This window comes from Gallus gallus, chromosome 31 (genome assembly GCF_016699485.2).
Source record: "Gallus gallus isolate bGalGal1 chromosome 31, bGalGal1.mat.broiler.GRCg7b, whole genome shotgun sequence".
In the NCBI taxonomy this organism is placed as follows: Eukaryota; Metazoa; Chordata; class Aves; order Galliformes; family Phasianidae; genus Gallus; species Gallus gallus.
Window position 1 is genome coordinate 261,690 of NC_052562.1, and position 18,818 is coordinate 280,507.

Sequence of the window (18,818 nt, forward strand, 5' to 3'; positions counted from 1 at the left end):
CCCCCCTGCCTTGGGTGGTTGCAGCTGCTTTGCTCTCCTGCTTTTTCACCATAGAACCTGTACAGGTCTGTTGCCCTAACACCATATCTGGCAAGGATGAAGAAGAGAAATGAATAGGAAAAAAAAGAAAATTTGTCAGATGAGATAGAGGTTAGCAGGTAAAGCCAAACCTGCATGTGCAAGCAAAGCACAGTAAGGAATTAGTTCATTCCTTCTCATCAGCCGGCAGATTTTCAGCCATTTTCAGGGCTCAATCCTGCATAATGGTTAATGGGGAAGACAAACACCGTAATTTCAAATGCTCCTCCCTCCATCCTTTTCCTCACCCTTCATTGCTGAGCTCATCATATAGTACAGAATGTCTCTTTGAATCATTTGGCGTCATCTGTCCCACCCAGTTCCTGCAGTATCAGAAGCTGAAGAATCCCTGGCTCTGTGCAAGCACTGCTCTGCAACAATGACAACATTTGTGTGCTTTCATTTCACTGTTTTCATCATAAATCCAAACTCAGGCATGACACCAGCTGCTAGGAAGGAAATTAACTCTGTCCCCACCAGAAGCAGTGCAGGGTGCATCTCACAGCTTAGGCAATGCCTCCTGCTTCATCCTGCCTCCTTGCTGTGAGTGTGACTGGATGCTCAGTGCAGAGCAGTTTCCCTCTCCTGCTGACCTCTGCTTTCAGACCCCACGTCCATACCAAGCCACCTCATTTTTGCAGGAGTTTCTAGCTTTATCTCTTCCACTCAACCCACACCAGGCCCTTTTGTTCTTCTGAGATGCCCTGCGATTTCCCACCCACCAGCACATCCCATGGGACATGATGTGGGACTTAGAGGATTCCCATCTGGACCAAGTTCCTTGGGGTATCTCCAGTTAATGGAGGACTGGATTGTCTCATCAACTTCTCTCACTGCTCCAGTGAGAAATCAGCAGACTGGGTCTCCTTGCTTCTGCTGCCCATCCCAGCTTGTCTCACCTGTTGTGATTTTGGAAGACTGATGTGACAGCTTGCTTCAGTGGGGCTTGCCTCCAAGATGCTCTCTGCCTAAATGTCCCCATCCCAGATAAACAAGACCCCCAGACCCTACTCCCTCAGGTTTTCAGCCTCTGAGCTCTCCTTCCACTCCATCTTCTAGCATCCTGACCCCAAGGAGAAGTGCAGAGACCTTGAGCAGATCCTGCTCAGCACACCCCAATCCTGGAGCATGGGAATTGAGATCACCAACAAGACAGGTGTGACCATCCGCAACCCCAGGTCTGTATGGTAGCCACCAGGCCTTATCTTGAGGAGATCCCTGAAGCAAGGACATGAATTTGAGAGCAGAAAAAAAGAGCTGTACATGGAGTGCTGGCAGGTGAAGAGGGTCCACAAAAGCTGCAGTGAGTATAGGGAAGTAGAATGGAGGAAGAGGAATTCATGGCCTGGGCTGGTGCTAATGGAAAGTAATGCAGCCTTGTTGTGAATATCTTGCAGAAAAATAGAAAGAAAAACTCAGGGCTTGACAAATGCTCTGGTTCCTCAGGGCTTGTTTACACAAGAAAATGGAGACTCCATAAGATCCCACCATGCTTTTTGCTGCAGTGTTTGAGATTACAGAGTTACAGAAGGTTTAAGACTGAAAGGGACCTGGAGGTCTGTTTGTCTAGGGCAAAGGGGAATGGGAGATTTTAAGTAAAATAAGGGAGATTTTGGTCAGATATTAGGAGGAAATTCCTTACTCAGAGGATGATGAAGCTGTCCAGAGAAGTTGTGGATGCCCCAATCTTGGAGGTGCAGCCTCACCTCGAGCAGTGTTTGTGCTGTTTTAGGCTCTGTGATATAAGGTTTTAAAATTATTAGAGAAAGCCTAAAGGTTGGCTATGAAGTTGGGTAAGGATCTGGAGGGAAAGAGGACATTAAAATGCTCACAGGACATCTCCTGTGCAAAAACCTGTCTCTCTTCATTAGCTGAAGGGGACCATTGCACTCCTGATTTGGGTACACCAGCTTTGTGCTTATAATTCAGTGACATAGATCTGAGTGTCGTGATTGGCTTCTGTACTGGGGGCACTCAGGCCTTCAAAGATGACTTTTGTTTGGGTTGAGAAAATGTCATACACATGTTTGCCAGCACTGTCCTCTCTCTTCTTCACTCTGGAACGTCTGCAATGTTTAGATCCCACCTGGAAAGAAATGCATGCAATCCAGACCTGTAAAACTAGCTTGCTTTACCCTGCATGGCCACTTAAAGTTAGTAGTATGCACATAATCATGTAAAAGAATCACTGAATCATCAAATCTTAGAATCCCAGAGTGGCTTGGCTTGGAAGGCACCAAAAAGTTCATAGAATCATAGGACAGCATGAGTTGGAAGGGACTATGAAGATCGGGGAATCAATCGTAGAAAAATAGGATTGTGGCATTGTATAATCATAGAATGGTAGAATCATAAAATCACAGAATGGCTTGGGTTGGAAGGGACCCATGCATTTCCAGCCCTCTTCCGTAGGTAGGGTTGCCACCCATCAGATCAGATTGCCCTGCACCCCGTCCAGTCTGGCCTTCAACATCTGCAGGGATGGGACATACATAGATTCTTTGTGCAATATGAGCATGTAATATTCTAGAGATAGTTCAAAAGCACAAAAAGGAAGAATAAGAAGCCATGTGGAGAGATGGGAATGATCCCTCAAAATGCCAAGCTCCAACTTCACGCCTCTGCCATCATCCCATGACACATCTCTGAGAAAGAGGTTGGACTGAACAAAGTGCAATAGGGGAGACATAGGTTGGATATTAGAAACAGCTTTTTCTGCTGAAGGCAGAGAAACAGCAGCACAGATAGCCCAGAGAGGTGGTGGATGCCCTGTCCTTGGAGGCATTTGAAGGTTGGACTGTAATCTGAGCAACCTCATCTAACTGTAGGTGTTCCTGTTCGTTGCAGGGGCGTTGGACAAGATGAACATTAAATACCCATTCCAACTCAAACGATTCTATGATTCTGTGACTGGGAAAGGATGAAGAGCCACCAGCCCCAAAACCCAGATTAGAGGCTTAGTTGCTACAAATCCCTTGCAGGGCGGGTCGTGCATGAAGGTTACCAGAGCATATGACGCCTGCATCTTCTCCATGGTTGCAGTTATGGACTCCCCAAGGCCTTGCTGCACACTCGGAGAGGGCTGATTCCCTGCTGGAGCATTTCACATCATCCAGCCAGATACGGCCGTAGCCCTGCCCAAAATAAGCAGATCCTGGGGCTGACATGGCTGTCCCACAGCCCAGCTGCTGGCACACAACTGCAGCATCGCTCAGGTCCCAGCTGTCATCGCACACTGTTCCCCACTGCTGGCTGTGAAGCACCTCGACTCTCCCAGCACAGCGACTAGGGCCATTCACCAGCCGGAGAGGAGCCGCTTCTGCAGTGCCTGCACATGAAGCAAGATAAAATGAGAAATGCACACATAAATGCCCTGCATCAGAACCCTAAACTCTGCTGAATAGACCACAGTGACTGACAGCAGACATTTGGAGCAGCCTGAGCTCACGGAAGACCTTCTACTGAGGCTGAAAATCATTTTTCCGTGTTTCCCAACACTTTTGAGACCGAGAAATAGGCAGGAGTTACCTGAACACACCACACCAGCATCTTCTCCGTGTTTGCAGTTATGGGATCCCCAGCCCCGGAACCGGCACTGGGAGAGGGCAGCCTCTGTCCCTATACAACTGACATCATCCATCCAGATGGGGTCCGACCCTTGTCCAAAGTGAGCTGAGCCAGGGGCTGATAGCGCTGCCCCACAGCCCAGCTGCCTGCACACAACATTGGCGTCTGCTTTATCCCAGTTGTCATCACACACAGTTCCCCACTGATGGTCATGAAACACCTCAACTCTCCCAGTGCAGAGATTTGGGCCGTTCACTAGCCGGATGGGAGCTGGTTCTGTAATACCTGGCAAAGAAAAAAAAAAAAAAAAAAAATCGCAATCACACAAACACAAGGAGAAATCCACAAAACACAAGAAATCCCAGGGACATGGACAAGCTACAGGAACCAAATTAGGATCACCTAGGCCAAGTGCAGGGTGTTGTACTTGGGTTGAAGTAATCCCTGATATGCATACAGACTGGGAGAAAAACTCATTGAGAACAGGGCTGCAGAGAAGGACTTGGGGGTTCTGGTGGGTGAATAGCTTAACAAGGGATTGGCCCCCCTCCGTCTGCAGTACTGCTTCCAGGCCTGGGTCCCTCAACACAAGAAGGATGTGGAGCTTTTGGAGCATTTCCAGGAGGACATGAAGCTGCTCATAGAGCTGGAGCACCTCTCCTATGGAGACAGACTGAGGGAGTTGGGCTTGTTCAGCATGGCGTGGAGAAGGCTGAGGGGGATTCTTATCAACACTTCTAAATATCTAATGAACAGGTTTCAGTGGTTGGGACCAGGCTCTTTTAGGTCGTGCCTAGCAACAGGAAAAGGGGCAATGGGCACCAACTGGAACCCAGTCAGTTCCATCGGAACATGTGATAGAACTTCTTTAGTGTGAGCATGACCGAGCGCTGGAACAAGCTGCCTAGAAGGGTTGTGGAGTCTCCTTCTCTGGAGATATTCAAAACCTTCCTGGATGCTTTCCTGTGCAATCTACTGTGGAAAAATACTAGCAGGGGAATCTCCAGAGGTCCCTTCCACCCTCTGGACATCTGTGATTATGTGAATTAACCGTACCTGAGCACACCACACCAGCATCCTCTCCATGGTTACAGTTGTGTTCTCCCCAAGGCCTGACTTGGCACTCAGTGAGGGCAGTTTCAGATCCTGCACAGTTCACGTCATCCAACCAAATTTTTCCAGTTCCTTGTCCAAACCGAGCAGAGCCAGGGGTTGAGATTGCTTCCCCACAGCCCAGCTGCCTGCACACCACTTGAGCATCTGTTAAATCCCAGCTGTCATCACAGACGGTCCCCCATTGCTGCTCATGAAACACCTCGACTCTTCCAGAGCAGAAATTGGAACCATTCACCAGCCGGACTGGGGCTGGTTCTGGAACACCTGAAGCACAAAGGAATGAGCAGGCAAGTTATTTTGGCAAAGACATTCCTTCTAGGCACGTCAAGAAACATTGTGTGCACTGGTTAGTTTAGTAATGACATCCAGGGATAAGCATCAAGAAGAAGGTTCAATCCTATTGCTTTTCCTCACACATGACCCAAGGGTCAACAAGTAATGCTGGTCCAAACTAAGGAAAATAGATATACTGTTGGCTTTCACTCCCAAACATGAGGTGATTGAAGCCTTCTTCTCTCTTCCTTTTACCAGGAAGATAGTGGTGCCCAGGCAGCGAATGCAGGTAACTCCACTGCCCAAGGAAAAAGACACTAGCCAGGAATGTGGATAGAAAACTGGGGTACAATTGTCCTCAACCAGACTTCAGCTTTCAGTGGCTCATTTACTTTCCTGTGCATTGGTACCTATTGCCATTTGAGATGCCTGGTGCATCCCAGACATCCAATGAGCCTGGCAGACTTGACATAGGATCCTGGGAGGGGGGCACTCTTCCATATCTGCAATTAGAGATAGAATGGGACGTCACAGGATGTCTCTGTGTTATTTGTGGACAAAGGGAAGGCAACTGATGTAATCTGCCTGGGTTTCTGCGAGGCTTTTGATATGGTCCCTCACCACATCCTTGTCACTAAATTGCAGAAATGTGGATTTGACGGGTGGACTATTTGGTGGATAAGGAATTGGTTGGATGGTTACAGTCAGAGGGTTGTGATCAATGGCTTTATGTCCAGATGAATTCTGGTAACTAGTGGTGTCCCCCAGGGGTCTGTCTTGAGTCCAGTACTCTTTAACATCTTGATCAATGACATAGATGATGGGATTGAGTGCACCTTCAGCAAGTTTGCTGATGACACCAAGCTGATTGGTGCGGTTGATGTAGCAGAAGGAGAGGATGCCATCCAGAGGGACCTTGATCAACACAAAAGGTGGGCCCCTGTGAAGATAGTGAGGTTCAACAAACAAAAGTGCAAGGTTTTGCATTTCGGTTGAGGTAATCCCAGTTATGTATGTAAACTGGGAGAATTTGTGAGTAGCCCTGCTGAGAAGGACTTAGGGGTCCTGGTAGGTGAAAAAGTTAACATGAGCCAGCAGGGTGCGCTTGCATCCTGGAAAGCCAATGATATCCTGTGCACCATCAGAAGAGGGGTGGCCAGGAGGGCGAAGGAGGTAACCGGCCCCCTCTATTATGCCCTCCTGAGTCCCCAGCAAGAGTACTGTGACCTGGTCTGAGGCCTCCAACACAGGAAAGATGTGGAGCTTTTGGAGAGGGTCCAGAGGAGGGCCACAAAGATGATTAGAGGGCTGGAGCATTTCTCCTATGAAGACAAGCTGAAGGAACTGGGCTTATTCTGCCTGGAAAAGAGAAAACTGCATGGAGATATCACTGTGGCTTTCCAGTATTTCAAGGGAATTTAAAAACATGAAGGAAATCAACTTTTTACACAGGTAAACAGTGATAGGAAGAGAAGAAGTGGCTTTAAAGCGGAGGAGGGAGATTTAGATAAAATGTCAGGGGGAAGTTTTTAGCTAAAAGTGGTGAGGTGCTGGACCAGGTTGCCCAGAGAGGCTGTCGATGCCCCATCCCTGGATGTGTTAAAGACCAGGTTAAATGGGGCCCTAGGCTATCTGATCAAGTATTTGATCTAGTGACTGACAAATCTGCCTGTGACAGGGCAGTTGAAACTTGTTGATCCTTGAGGTTCCTGACAACCCAAGCTGTTCTATGATTCTGAGAACTTAGACAACACAAAACAAGTTGTTTTGGCAAGGAACCCCCCTTAACTACTCCACTGAATATCCTCATTTCCTTCTGTAGTCACAGAAAGGAAATAAACATTACTGGGTTGCCCTTTCTTTAATTTGCTTAGAGAATGTCATCAGGATGGAGAAGATTCTGCTATGGAGTGTGCAAAGTCTTCACTGGCTGCAAAAAGACAATGATGAATTCAGAGAGAGGCACTTGTGCTTAGACAGCAAATCCACAAGGTATTCAAGGTGTGGATAAGTAATTTAGAGAAACAGGTTATCTCCAGTGAGAGCAATTCAAAAGTGTCCCATTCTGGGGAGAGAAAATGATAGAACATAGGATGAAGAACAGTTGGTTAAATGACAGTTCTTCACAAAGCTAGAGAAAGGACTGAGAGTGACTCTTTTAAGTGTCATGCTGTTCCAAGAAAGACATGGTTTAGTATAAAAGGGAGTGCTGTCTACAAAATATCCAAACCAAACCTTCAGAATGAATCAGCACAGCCAAAGCCTCAGCTCAGTTAAAGATTAGAAGAAATATGCCCAGCAGCCAAGGAGAAAACCAGGAAGAAGAAGGGAGATAAGAAGAGGCTTGAAAACATTTCTCAAGAAGGAGATATGAAAGGGGCGAGAAGGGATATAACACTCTTATAAAAAGGTAGTTGCAAAGAGTAAGTAGCAATGCACACAACAAAGAAACAAGAGACTATAAATTCTAAAATCAATAGTCAGGTCAGGGTTTCCTTCTAGTGGCAACTAAGCACAGTTTTGAGGAAACTGCCTCACCTGCTGAGGTTTCAGAGAAGACATTGGAAAAATTCTGGGAAAAGAGATCTCCTGAAGATGGTTTTACTAAGGAGGGGGGAAAGGCAAGTAGAATAACTGCAAGACCTTTTGATATTACTGTCCTGAAGAGGAAGGTCAACAAATGCAGAGCATGTCATGATCTTTTGAGAGCAAAACAAGAGAGAGACCTAAGTGGTTGTGCGCTGTTCTCAATAACAGGGTGAATCACAGCAGTCCTGCAGCGCTATAAGATTTATCTGTAGCCCACACAGGAAAGAGTCTCAGGTTTAAATTCATAGGAAAGTGTCCCAGAATTGAATTCTTCAGCACAGCAAGCTCTGGACTGCAGCACCACAATACTGTGGAGAGTTTTGGCAGGGGGAGGAAAGGGGAACACCACTGGATTCACACACACCTGACCAGCAGCATTTTCTCCGTTCAGTACTCTGGTTTTAGAGTTGTAAGATGGGGAAAGGGCACCCAGTGGCATTTCAAGCATTCCTCCATATACCTTAAACCTCAGTCAGAAAGTAGCATAAATGAGACTTACCCAAGCACACAACACCGGCATCTTCTCCATGATTACAGTTATGGGCTCCCCACAGACTGGTCTCACATTTGGAAAGGCTAGTTTCAGCTCCTGTGCAATTCACGTCATCCAGCCAGATTGGGCCAGACCCTTCTCCAAAAGAAGCCGAAGTTGCAGTGGATAGAGCCCTCCCACAGCCCAGCTGCTGGCAAACAACTTCAGCATCACTTATGTCCCAGTTGTCATCACACACGGTTCCCCACTGATGGCCGTAAAAAACTTCAACTCTCCCACTGCAGCGACTCGGCCCATTTGTTAACCGCAGTGGAACAGCTCTTGGTATGTCTGAAGAAAACAGAGAGGGCAGGGATATGTGTTACGGAGTTGCCGCTGGCCTGATTAAAAGTAAGGTCAAGTGCATAATGCCAGTGAGGGTCTAGTGACATCCAGGATGCACTTATTCTTTTGCCTGATGCTGGGATGTCTTTGCCAGTTCAAAACTATGAACACAGACAGTGTACCATATTCTGCTGAATGTAAGTAAGAGGAAATACAGTATAAGCTAGTATAATTTATCAGAGGTCTGGGAGTCTTGGGAGGTCCCAGATGACTGGAAACCAGGCAATGTTATGCCCATCATCAAGGAGAGGAAGGGATGAGAGATGACCCAGGAAACGACTGACCTGTCAGTCTAACCTCAGTCCCTGGAAAAGTTATGGAAAAGCTATTCCTGGGTGCTACTGAAAGGCATTTTAAAGCATAGGTCACATGGGTTAATGAACGGTAAGGTCCTGCCTTAGTAATTAGGTGTCCTTCTATGATAAGGTCACCTGCTTGGTGGATGAACAGAATGCAGCAGATGTGATCCTTCTGGATTTTAGTAAGGCCTTCACTGCCATCCCTCACAGCATCCTTCTGGACTAATTGTCCAGCTGTGAGGTAAACAGATTCCTGCTATGCCGGGTGATAAACTGCCTCAGTGGTAGAGTTCAAAGGGTTGTAGTGACTGGCGCTACATCTGAAAGACGCCACCAGTGTTCCCCACCACTCAATCCTACAGGCCAGTCCCAGTCAACATTTTTACCAATGACCTCGATGTAGTCATTAAAGGTATCCTCAGCAAGTTTGCTGCTGACACTAACCAGGGAGGTGCTGTTTACTCTCCAGAGGGATGCAAGGCCTTACAGAGCGTTCTAGATCCATTGGAGCACTGGGCATTTGGCAACAGAGTGAACACTGGCAAGGGTAAATGCTGGGTGCTGTACCTGGGGTGGAGCAATGCTGCATTCATTCACAGCCTGTGAGGTGAGTGGCTGGAGAGCAGCCCAGCAGGAAGGGATGTGGGGGCCCTGGTGAAAGCAGGCTCAATGGAAGGCAGCAGTGTGCCCTACCAACCACGTTCTGGGGTGTAATACCCAGAGCATAGCCAGCCAGACAAAAGAAGTGCCATTCCTGCTGTATTTAGTGTTTGTGCATCCTCACAGTATGGTGTACAGTTCTGGGCTCTACAATATAAAGAGAAGGTTAGGGTACTGAATGCATACCAGGTTGGGCAATAAAACTCTTAAGAAGCCTGGAAGGCACGCAAGAAGTGTCTGGGGACACAGGAGTATATAGTTTGGAGAAGAGGAGACCAAGATGTGACCTCCTTCCTACTCAAATGTTCTGTTCTGTTCTGTTCTGTTCTGTTCTATTCCATTCCATTCTATTCTATTCTATTCTGTTCTGTTCTGTTCTGTTCTGTTGTGTTCCACTCCATTTAATCCCATTCTATTCCATCCCTTTGCACTGCAATGCATTGCATTCTCTTTCTAAAGCAAGGACAACTTCTGAGTACAGGAACAGTTACACATTTTCCAGAAAAGGAGAATTTCAAAGAAATATCCCATATGATGACAGAGAGCTCACAGCATATTCCGAAATTCAGGCCTGCATCATCATCAAGACAGAGTTTGCAGCTATGCTGGCATACAAATAATCCTCATGGAAAAAGAAATCCTCCTCTGTAACACAGAAGCATAGGCAGGAGTTACCTGAGCACACCACACCAGCATCTTCTCCGTGTTTGCAGTTATGGGATCCCCAGCCTGGGAACCGGCACTGGGAGAGGGCAGCCTCTGTCCCTACACAATTGACATCATCCAGCCAGATGGGGTCAGACCCTTGTCCAAAGCGAGCTGAGCCAGGGGCTGATAGCGCTGCCCCACAGCCCAGCTGCCTGCACACAACATTGGCTTCTGCTTTATCCCAGTTGTCATCACATACGGTTCCCCACTGACGATCATGAAACACCTCGACTCTCCCAGCACAATGGCTCGGACTATTCACAAGCCGGATGGGAGCTGGTTCAGCAGCACCTGCATCAAATGCAATTGCAAAATGTTCAGGATCATTATATGTCTCAGAGTGCTGTGGAGGAGCCAGAAAATCCTCACAGGGGTCTGGTAGCAAACAGCAGGTTTCTTCCTCAACAGCAGGGCACAGAAATGGGTGTGGGACCTGAATGTTGGGAGTACTGAGTCATAACTCGTGAGCCTTGACATACCCAACCATCAAGACTCAATATCCAGTCCACAGCATTTTAGTCCCCATGAGTGCTCAAGCTGCTCCCTGGAGCATGGCTCCATAACTGTCCTGGACACAAGGGGATAACACCGACCTTCTGCATGAATCGCATCCCTTCGGTATCATCTTGAGCTATGATGTCCAGGTGGAATACAGCCTTACCATCAACATACCACTCTCCTTTTATCTCAGCCTACAATCGCATGACGAGCACTCATTCTCCTTACTCTGAGGAGACTCCAGATCTACCAGCACCCTCCCACAAACACATTGGCTGCATCATACCCCACAGACAATGGCATTCATTGACAGTACCTGAGCACACCACACCAGCATCCTCTCCATGGTTGCAGTTGTGGTCTCCCCAAGGCTTGGCTGGGCACTCAGTGAGGGCAGTTTCAGATCCTGCACAATTCATGTCATCCAACCAAATTGTTCCAGTTCCTTGTCCAAACCGAGCAGAGCCAGGGGTTGAGATTGCTTTCCCACAGCCCAGCTGCCTGCACACCACTTGAGCATCTGTTAAATCCCAGCTGTCATCACAGACGGTCCCCCATTGCTGCTCATGAAACACCTCGACTCTTCCAGAGCAGAAATTGGAACCATTCACCAGCCGGACTGGAAGAAGCTCAGCAAATCCTGTAATTGAGATATAGTGAAGACATCAGTTTTCTCTGCTTTCCTTCATACTTTGGTCTGTGCTGATGATGTCTGGACAGCAGTGGTGTGGCAAGGGCATTGCTCATTTTTTTCCATAACAGACCAATAGATCCTCGCAACAGCTTTTGTCCCATAGAATAGTGGTCTCTGGTTACCGCTCTCATTGGCTAGTCTCACCTAAAAATCAGTCAGCTGTTTGAACCTTTATTTTCTCAGAAGATGACACTTATGCCTGCAGCCTGTTATTGTGCTGAAACAGACTAGAGGGAGTCATGTGGGCTGCTGAGCTGAGCATAGAAGGAACCAGTGAAATAACATTGCCGTAGGAGCCCTGGCATGCCTACATTAAGGCTCTGTTAAGGACTCTTAGCAGTTGGGATCAGCAATTTCTGTATGACACAATTACCCATAGCTGCCAATAACATTTGTTGAAGTTGTAAAGCTCTGCTGATGGTGAGCGACAAGTATTTGGAGCAGGGGTCCTTGCTTAGGTGAAGTTCTGCAATTAATATTGAGAGTTGATTAATATTCCTTGAACAGCGATAAGATTCAAGGACAGAATTGGTGTGGCCTATTATACACGTTTAAATGCTCGGCAGCATCTCTCTTGGGACAGCTGTGACACAAGATGGACTAATTTCACCAGAAGTTTTTATTTCCTTCACAGATGTGAAGCCAACCCACGTTTTTAATTCAGAATCTTCATATTGCTGCCAGAAAGGTGGTGGATGCCCCACCGCTGGAAGCATTTAAGGCAAGGCTGGATGTGGCTCTGGGCAGCCTGGTCTAGTGGTTGGCAACCCTGCCCAACAGGGCGGTTGAAACTAGATGAACTTTGGGGTCCTTTTCAACCCAAGCCACTGTATGGTTCTCTGATTCTACAATTTTTTTTGTGTGTCTGATGTTTGAAAGATAAATTCCTCTTCCTCAAACCAAGCAGCCATTGATGGGATCTGCTCAGGACTGTCAGAGCAGTGGACTGGGAGACCTACAGCCATCCTTAACAGAAATGATTTTGGGAATGTGTAAAGGAAGACAAACAGGAGAAAGAAGAATGATGGAACTTGAGAACTTGGTGACTTGGGGCTGTGGCTGACTTATGCAGTAATACTCCTCGTACTTCACATGCTCTTCTCTTTACACAATAAGAAGATAAACCCTGTTATTGGGTTGTAGAATAACTGATATGAGAATACACCTCACAGTGAAATGTGTTCCCTCTGTGTACCACTATCTGTGGTAGCAAACTGACCCCTGGAAGCACCCCATTACAAAGACCTACTTAAGGAAAGACAAGTTGTAATTGTCTATGGATATAGCCACATCATTTTGAAGCCCTCTGTGCTGCTTTCTTTGCAAGCACCTATTAGTGCTGAAGGACCTGGGCCCCAGCGTGACCCAAGATAGTATATTCTTTAATGCTCATTGCTTTAAGGGTACCTGCACACACCACGCCTGCATCTTCTCCATGCCCACAGTTATGGCTTCCCCAAGCACTGGCTTTGCATGTGGAGAGGCCAGCTTCAGTCCCTGTGCAGCTGACATCATCAAGCCAGATGGGGTCAGATCCTTGCCCAAAGTGAGCCCCATGGGGAGCTGACAAGGCCTTCCCACAGCCCAGCTGCCTGCACACAACTTCTGCATCGGCCAAGTCCCAGCCGTCGTCACACACAGTTCCCCAGCGCTGGCCATAGAACACCTCGATTCTCCCAGAGCAGTGGGTTGATCCATCCACTAATCGGAGTGGGGCTGGTTTTGCAAAACCTAAAGGAAGGAAAAAAAAATAAAGGCCAGGGAAGAATGTCATGCAGAATCTGACTTGTCTTTTCTCCATTTGTCAATGAACACAGTGAGTCTCACTTTTGTTTATCATTGTGTGAAAAATAAAAATTGGAAAAATGAAAAAAATGAAAAAATGGAAATATTCTGCACATGGGAGCAGCACAAGCACTTTTTCCATCATCACAGTTGGAGATGTTCAGCAGCATCACTATTCAGGCTCCCAAAGGCTCCATTTTGGGGTCAGTTCTCTTAAATGCTTTCATTAATGATCTGGATGCAGGATTCGAATGCACACCGAGTTTGCAGATGGTACTAAACTAAGAGGACATGTTGACTCACAGAAATCTTAACAGACAGGTCCTGTAAAATTAGAGAGCAACCACCAACATGCATGAAGCTTAACAAGAATGAGATTCGTGTTGTGGAAAGGGAAACTCTGGAGATATGCAAAGACTGGTGGATTGGAGGTTGGAGAGCCTCTGTATGTGGCAACAATGTTGATAGTCTTATTAGTGCGTCATTATAGGTAAGGCTATGGGAAATAGACTCTTCTCCCTCTGGTGATTTCCAAGCAATCACCGTATTGGTAATCTGACCTAGCAGCAAATTTCTAATGGTAAACAGGTTGTGGAATATGCTGCCTCTGTTTGGCTGGACAGCTGGAGAACTGGGATGCAGTGGGAGGCTCTGGGAATCATGAAGGTGGGACCTTGGGTTTATGGTTGTCTTCGAGGACTTGATACTAACACACTTGGAGTGTCAGCATGTGCCATGGTAGCTCCTTGCCTGATGCAACAGTTTAGAGGGTACTTAGGAAGAAACTAAATCCACTGATAGAACAGTGAGATGATGGGACTGCTGAAGGCAGTGAGAGAATATTCTCTACCAAAGCATCACTGCCCATGTGCTACACCGTAAGAGTGTATTAATAATTCCTGCACGAACACTGCTCTACCAGTGGCTCATGCAGTAGAAAATTTTTTTATTACCAAGAAGATGCAAGGTCATTTTAGTACAAACCATATTTTACCTTTTGGTTCTCTTGAGCACTGGGGTTTTCTTTGCTCCAAAGGGAACAGAGCTCCCTACAGCATCTACAGCATTACCCTAAACTCACTTGTGTTATGTAGGATGAGAGTTACCTGAGCATACAACACCGGCGTCTTCTCCATGCCCACAGTCATGTTTTCCCCAAGGTTTTGCAGTGCATTCAGACAGGGCAGCTTCAGTTCCTTTACACATAACATCATCAAGCCAAATGGGATCAGATCCTCTTCCAAAATAAGCCGAGAAAGCAGCAGATAGGGCTGTCCCACAGCCCAGCTGACGGCACACAACTTCAGCATCTATTAGATCCCAGCTGTCATCACAGACCGTTCCCCATTGCTGGCCATAAAGCACCTCCACTCTCCCAGAGCAGTGATCTGTACCATTCACTAATCGCAGTTGAACTGTTTTATTATTTCCTGCATTAGAAAGTATCAAACAACAAGAGAAAAAAATCAATCACCCACCACCAACAAAAAACGGGATCAGGGTTTGCAAAAGGAAGGAGCCCATAGGGAATGAAGGAGAGAAAAATTCTCCACTATTATTGTGCAGAACTTGAAAAGACTGATGAGGAACACATTCTGAATTTTTCTCTGTGGCTTCAGACTTCCCAATCAGAGAGATTAATAGATTGGAATGCTTTATAGTGCAGGACCAAAATCCACACTGTAATGTTACACCAAGGGTGGCAACTGCCAGCAGATCAAGACACCCATGTCTCACACACTTCTTTGTTTCTCCTTGAGAGATGGGTGCTGATATTTTATGATGTTTGCTCCGAAAGTAGTGCCTCCTGTTTTATTATGTTGACCTGCAACATCGTTTTGTGGTTGTACTAGATGACCTTGAAGGTCTTTTCCAACCTGAGCAATTCTATGATTCTATCATCAGAGGCCGATATTGGTAGTATGGAAGTAGAAGTTGGACCTTCCCACCAATATTGCATTATGTTTTGTTGGTTTATGAGTGCAGAGGGTCAATCTGACAAAAAGGCATCAGTCATAGAAGTGCATATGAAGCAAAGTGGAGCATATGAATTCTTCCATGTGGAAAAAATTGCACCCATTGGCATTCATCATTGCTGAACCAAAGACCAAACAGTGGATGTGAGCACAGTGAGGCGATGAGTGGTGTGTTTCAGCGGTGATGCCATCTTAGCAGCTGTGAAACAGTGGGTCATCTACACTGGTGCTCTCTAGTTAGTTGTTGGTGTCTCATTTGGTTTGATTCAGTTGCCCACACTGGTCATCAGCAGCAGTGGCGATTCCACAGGTGTGTCTAAGTCTTAATATGAACAATATGAAGTTGAATCCCATTTTAGACCAATCAGAAAATGCACATTTGGAAACCTGGTTCGCTGTTCACTGAATGGAGCAGACACTTTGTGACACAATGTCATGAAAGAGGGCAATGGGCAGCCCATCCACCTCCAAATCACCTCTCAACCTCCTGCAACCTGTGTGCCACTTGATCATGCTTTATTTCCAAATTAACCATTATGTTAGCCATCAAACCTTCCCCATCCAGTTTCTGTTACTCAGCATTCATCAACACCATGCTGTCACATCCAGGTCAGACCTGACACAAGGACATATGGCCCACAGCTGAATTTCTTATCTCAGTGCCATTTTGGAGAATAAATGTGCCCACTAGTAGTACTGTCCCAAAATACAAATGGAAAGAAGTCTCAAATGCTCCACTCCCATGACTTATGTTAGCCATAAAATATACCCATGGAAAACTTGTGCAACCAGATGAAGTTCATTTCAGTTTCTTTCTTCATTTACTCTATGGTTATGGAATAAGAACCAGAGCAGAGCACAGCAGGAACAGAACAGCAGTACCACTGACACTCAATTTAACTGAGATGGATAACACTGTCTTTAGCATGGCTCAGGTCAGTTTTAAAACAGCCATCTATATATAGTCTGAATCCTAAGAGAGGCACTGAAAAATAAAATTTTGCAAACAGGCTTAAAAGCCTCTTTCTACTTAGCACTTTACAGGGAGTGGTGGAAACATGAGTTACCTGAGCACACAACGCTTGCATCTTCTCCATGGTTGCAGTTATGCTCCCCCCAAGTTCTGGTTCTGCATGCAGAAAGGTCAACTTCTGTACCATTGCATTTCATGTCATCCAGCCAGATAGGACCAGTTCCTTGACCAAAATGAGCTGAACCAGGAGCAGACAGTGGTTTCCCACAGTCCAGCTGCCTGCATACAACCGTGGCATCAGATATGTCCCAGCTATCATCACACACTGTTCCCCACTGCTGTTTCCAAAGCACCTCAAGGCGCCCCGCGCAGTGGTTGGGGCCATCCACGAGTCTAATGGGAGCTGAGTTGGCAACTCCTGAATCGGAAAAAAAGTCGAAGTAGAAAATGAACACAAAACAGGTTTTGGTTGATAGTGGAGAATGTAACATGTTGCTCTTGTAGGAATGATGCCATTTCAGATTTGGCTGGGGAAGGACTGCTGACATGCTAACCATTGGTACTTCCAGCAGGAACATGGAAAGAAATGATTGCTGGCTAATTTGTGGTGCAAATGTCTTACACAGACGTTGCTGGGACATGTAATGAATCTTTGCTTATCTACAAGAAGCTGCAAGCTCTTCTCGTCACCCAGGACAGTCCTGATCATGGGGTTCCTAGTAACTTGCCCTTCTCAGATAATTTTCCAGCTATGGAACAGTCCCAATACACCATCTGATGTGATGTGACAGCTCCACTCCATAGAAACTGTAGGCTGTATTATTTACCATGAGAGGAAAATCTCTGGATATGGTCCCTAAGGAGATGGAGGTCACAGTGTGTCCCTGTAACCTGAACTATTGTGGCATCATCCCTGTCCACCATCTTTGTGCAGCAGGGTGCTCCATGCACAAGACCATGAATGCTCCTGTTGAGTTACATCAGTCCTTGCATTGTGCAAGTCATGGAAGGAAGCTTTTAGTTCACGTCTTGGAGTACAAGGTAGGATTTCAACATTAAATGAAAGAGATTTAAGATTTCTGACAAAAACACTTGGCAGAACTGTCCTAAACAGTCTTCATGAGTGCAAGAAAACTCCAGACTACCATGGGGACCCAAGCCTGGCAGAGGATGCCAAAGTTCCCCCCTTGTTCAGAAAGATATTTTTTGGTGCTTAAATTGTGGTCATTGGTGCTGCTTCACATAGCATTATATACTTACACCATAGGGTGTATGACAAGGACTGCTATATAAGGGCTTGCCAGGTCCACTCTTCTACATTACTGGGAGCATAGATATTTTCCTTACAAGCTTTAAGCTGCCAAATTATGTTCCTTAATCATTTACAATTCTGACTCCACCCTTCATCCTAGTCTGTGAAGCAGTCTTAACTTGTGTCAGGCTTTGTCAAAAAAACTACAATGCCAATGTCTCCAGATAATCCTTATCCAATTATTTTACTACTTTTTGTTTAAGGATTTGACTGTGCAGGTTTACAGGATATAAATGCAGCTGCGTTAAGCACTGACAGTGACAGAGAGGCATGCTATTCTTATTTGTTCTTAGGTCTTGGCTCAAGTCCAGTCTATGAGTGTAGAAGAGAGGCAAAGAAAACAGGATTACATTCTGGATTACAGAAATCTACCAAAGGAAGCTCTGTCCTTATGCTTGCATTGATGTATTCTCAGGGTTTGTATATGAATGTTTGCATTCATAATGCCTCTAAATCTCTAGGTGATCTTTGGAAGCCAGGTGATGATGCCTAATGCTGTCTTTTCTTGCCTCAGAAAGGTCATGCTGTTTTCCTGCACCAGAAATTTAATTAATCATAGAATGGCTTGGCTTGGAAAGAATCTCAAAGACCATCTCCTCCCAACCCCCTGCCATTGGGCAAGGACACCTCCCACAAGAACACATTACTCAAAACCTCATCCAACCTGACCTTGAACACCTCCGGGAATGGAGCACACTCAACTTCTCTAAGCAGCCTGTTCCAGTGCCTCATGACCCTTTTAGTGAAGAGTTTCTTCTATATGTCTAACGTAAATCTTTTCTCTTTTGATTTAGAACTACTACCTTTTGTCCTACCACTACATGTCCTTGTGAGAAGTCTCTCCCCATCTTATAAGACTCCTCTAAGTATTGAAAGGTGACAACAAATTCTCCCCAGATCCTTGTCTTCTCCAGACTAAAAGACACCAATGAGAATATGAGAGGGGTCAATCCATCATGGGCACCATTTATCAGACCATATCTGGAACTCCATTCTACAGGAACAAAGGAGAAAACTTACCACAAAGCCATACCAGGAGGAAAAGCACAGTTTCCGTTCTGGTTCCAGCAAAGGCAGACAGACTGCTGATATAGGCATGCCTAGATGGGAAAAGATTTTCTGGTGGTCCCATGGCAGTAGAAGAGACTTTGTATGATCTGATTCCTGCAGGTCTGGATGGGCAATGTAGAGCAGAAATGTTGTCCTTGGAGGAGAGATAAAGAACTTAGAGTTGGTGACTGGCTGGGTTGGCAGGAGAAAATACAGCAGGGACAAAGACGGAGGTAAATGACAAATATTCCTTGCTCTGACTCCTCCCCTTAATTGGCCTCTCTCTTTTCACCGGTCAGAGCACTAACCACCTCTGCTTCCTTGCAGCTCCTCATACTGCTTCTCTCCTCCCGTTCTCTTCAA

The 18,818-nt window shown here is 46.1% G+C and overlaps 1 protein-coding gene across 1 annotated transcript; it reads right to left on the reverse strand.

Annotated features, from left to right (window-relative positions):
• Positions 1 to 1,918: 1,918 nt before the first annotated feature.
• On the reverse strand, positions 1,919 to 18,638 carry CD163L (CD163 molecule like 1). Its single transcript, NM_001318983.2, has 11 exons — positions 18,426 to 18,638; positions 16,188 to 16,511; positions 14,251 to 14,574; positions 12,767 to 13,090; positions 10,982 to 11,305; positions 10,135 to 10,458; positions 8,123 to 8,446; positions 4,702 to 5,025; positions 3,607 to 3,930; positions 3,083 to 3,406; positions 1,919 to 2,164 (listed from the first exon to the last, which is right to left on the reverse strand). The coding sequence occupies exons 1-11, from the start codon at positions 18,535 to 18,537 to the stop codon at positions 2,154 to 2,156; spliced, it is 3,039 nt and encodes a 1,012-aa protein (NP_001305912.2). The 5' UTR covers positions 18,538 to 18,638; the 3' UTR covers positions 1,919 to 2,153.
• Positions 18,639 to 18,818: the final 180 nt, after the last annotated feature.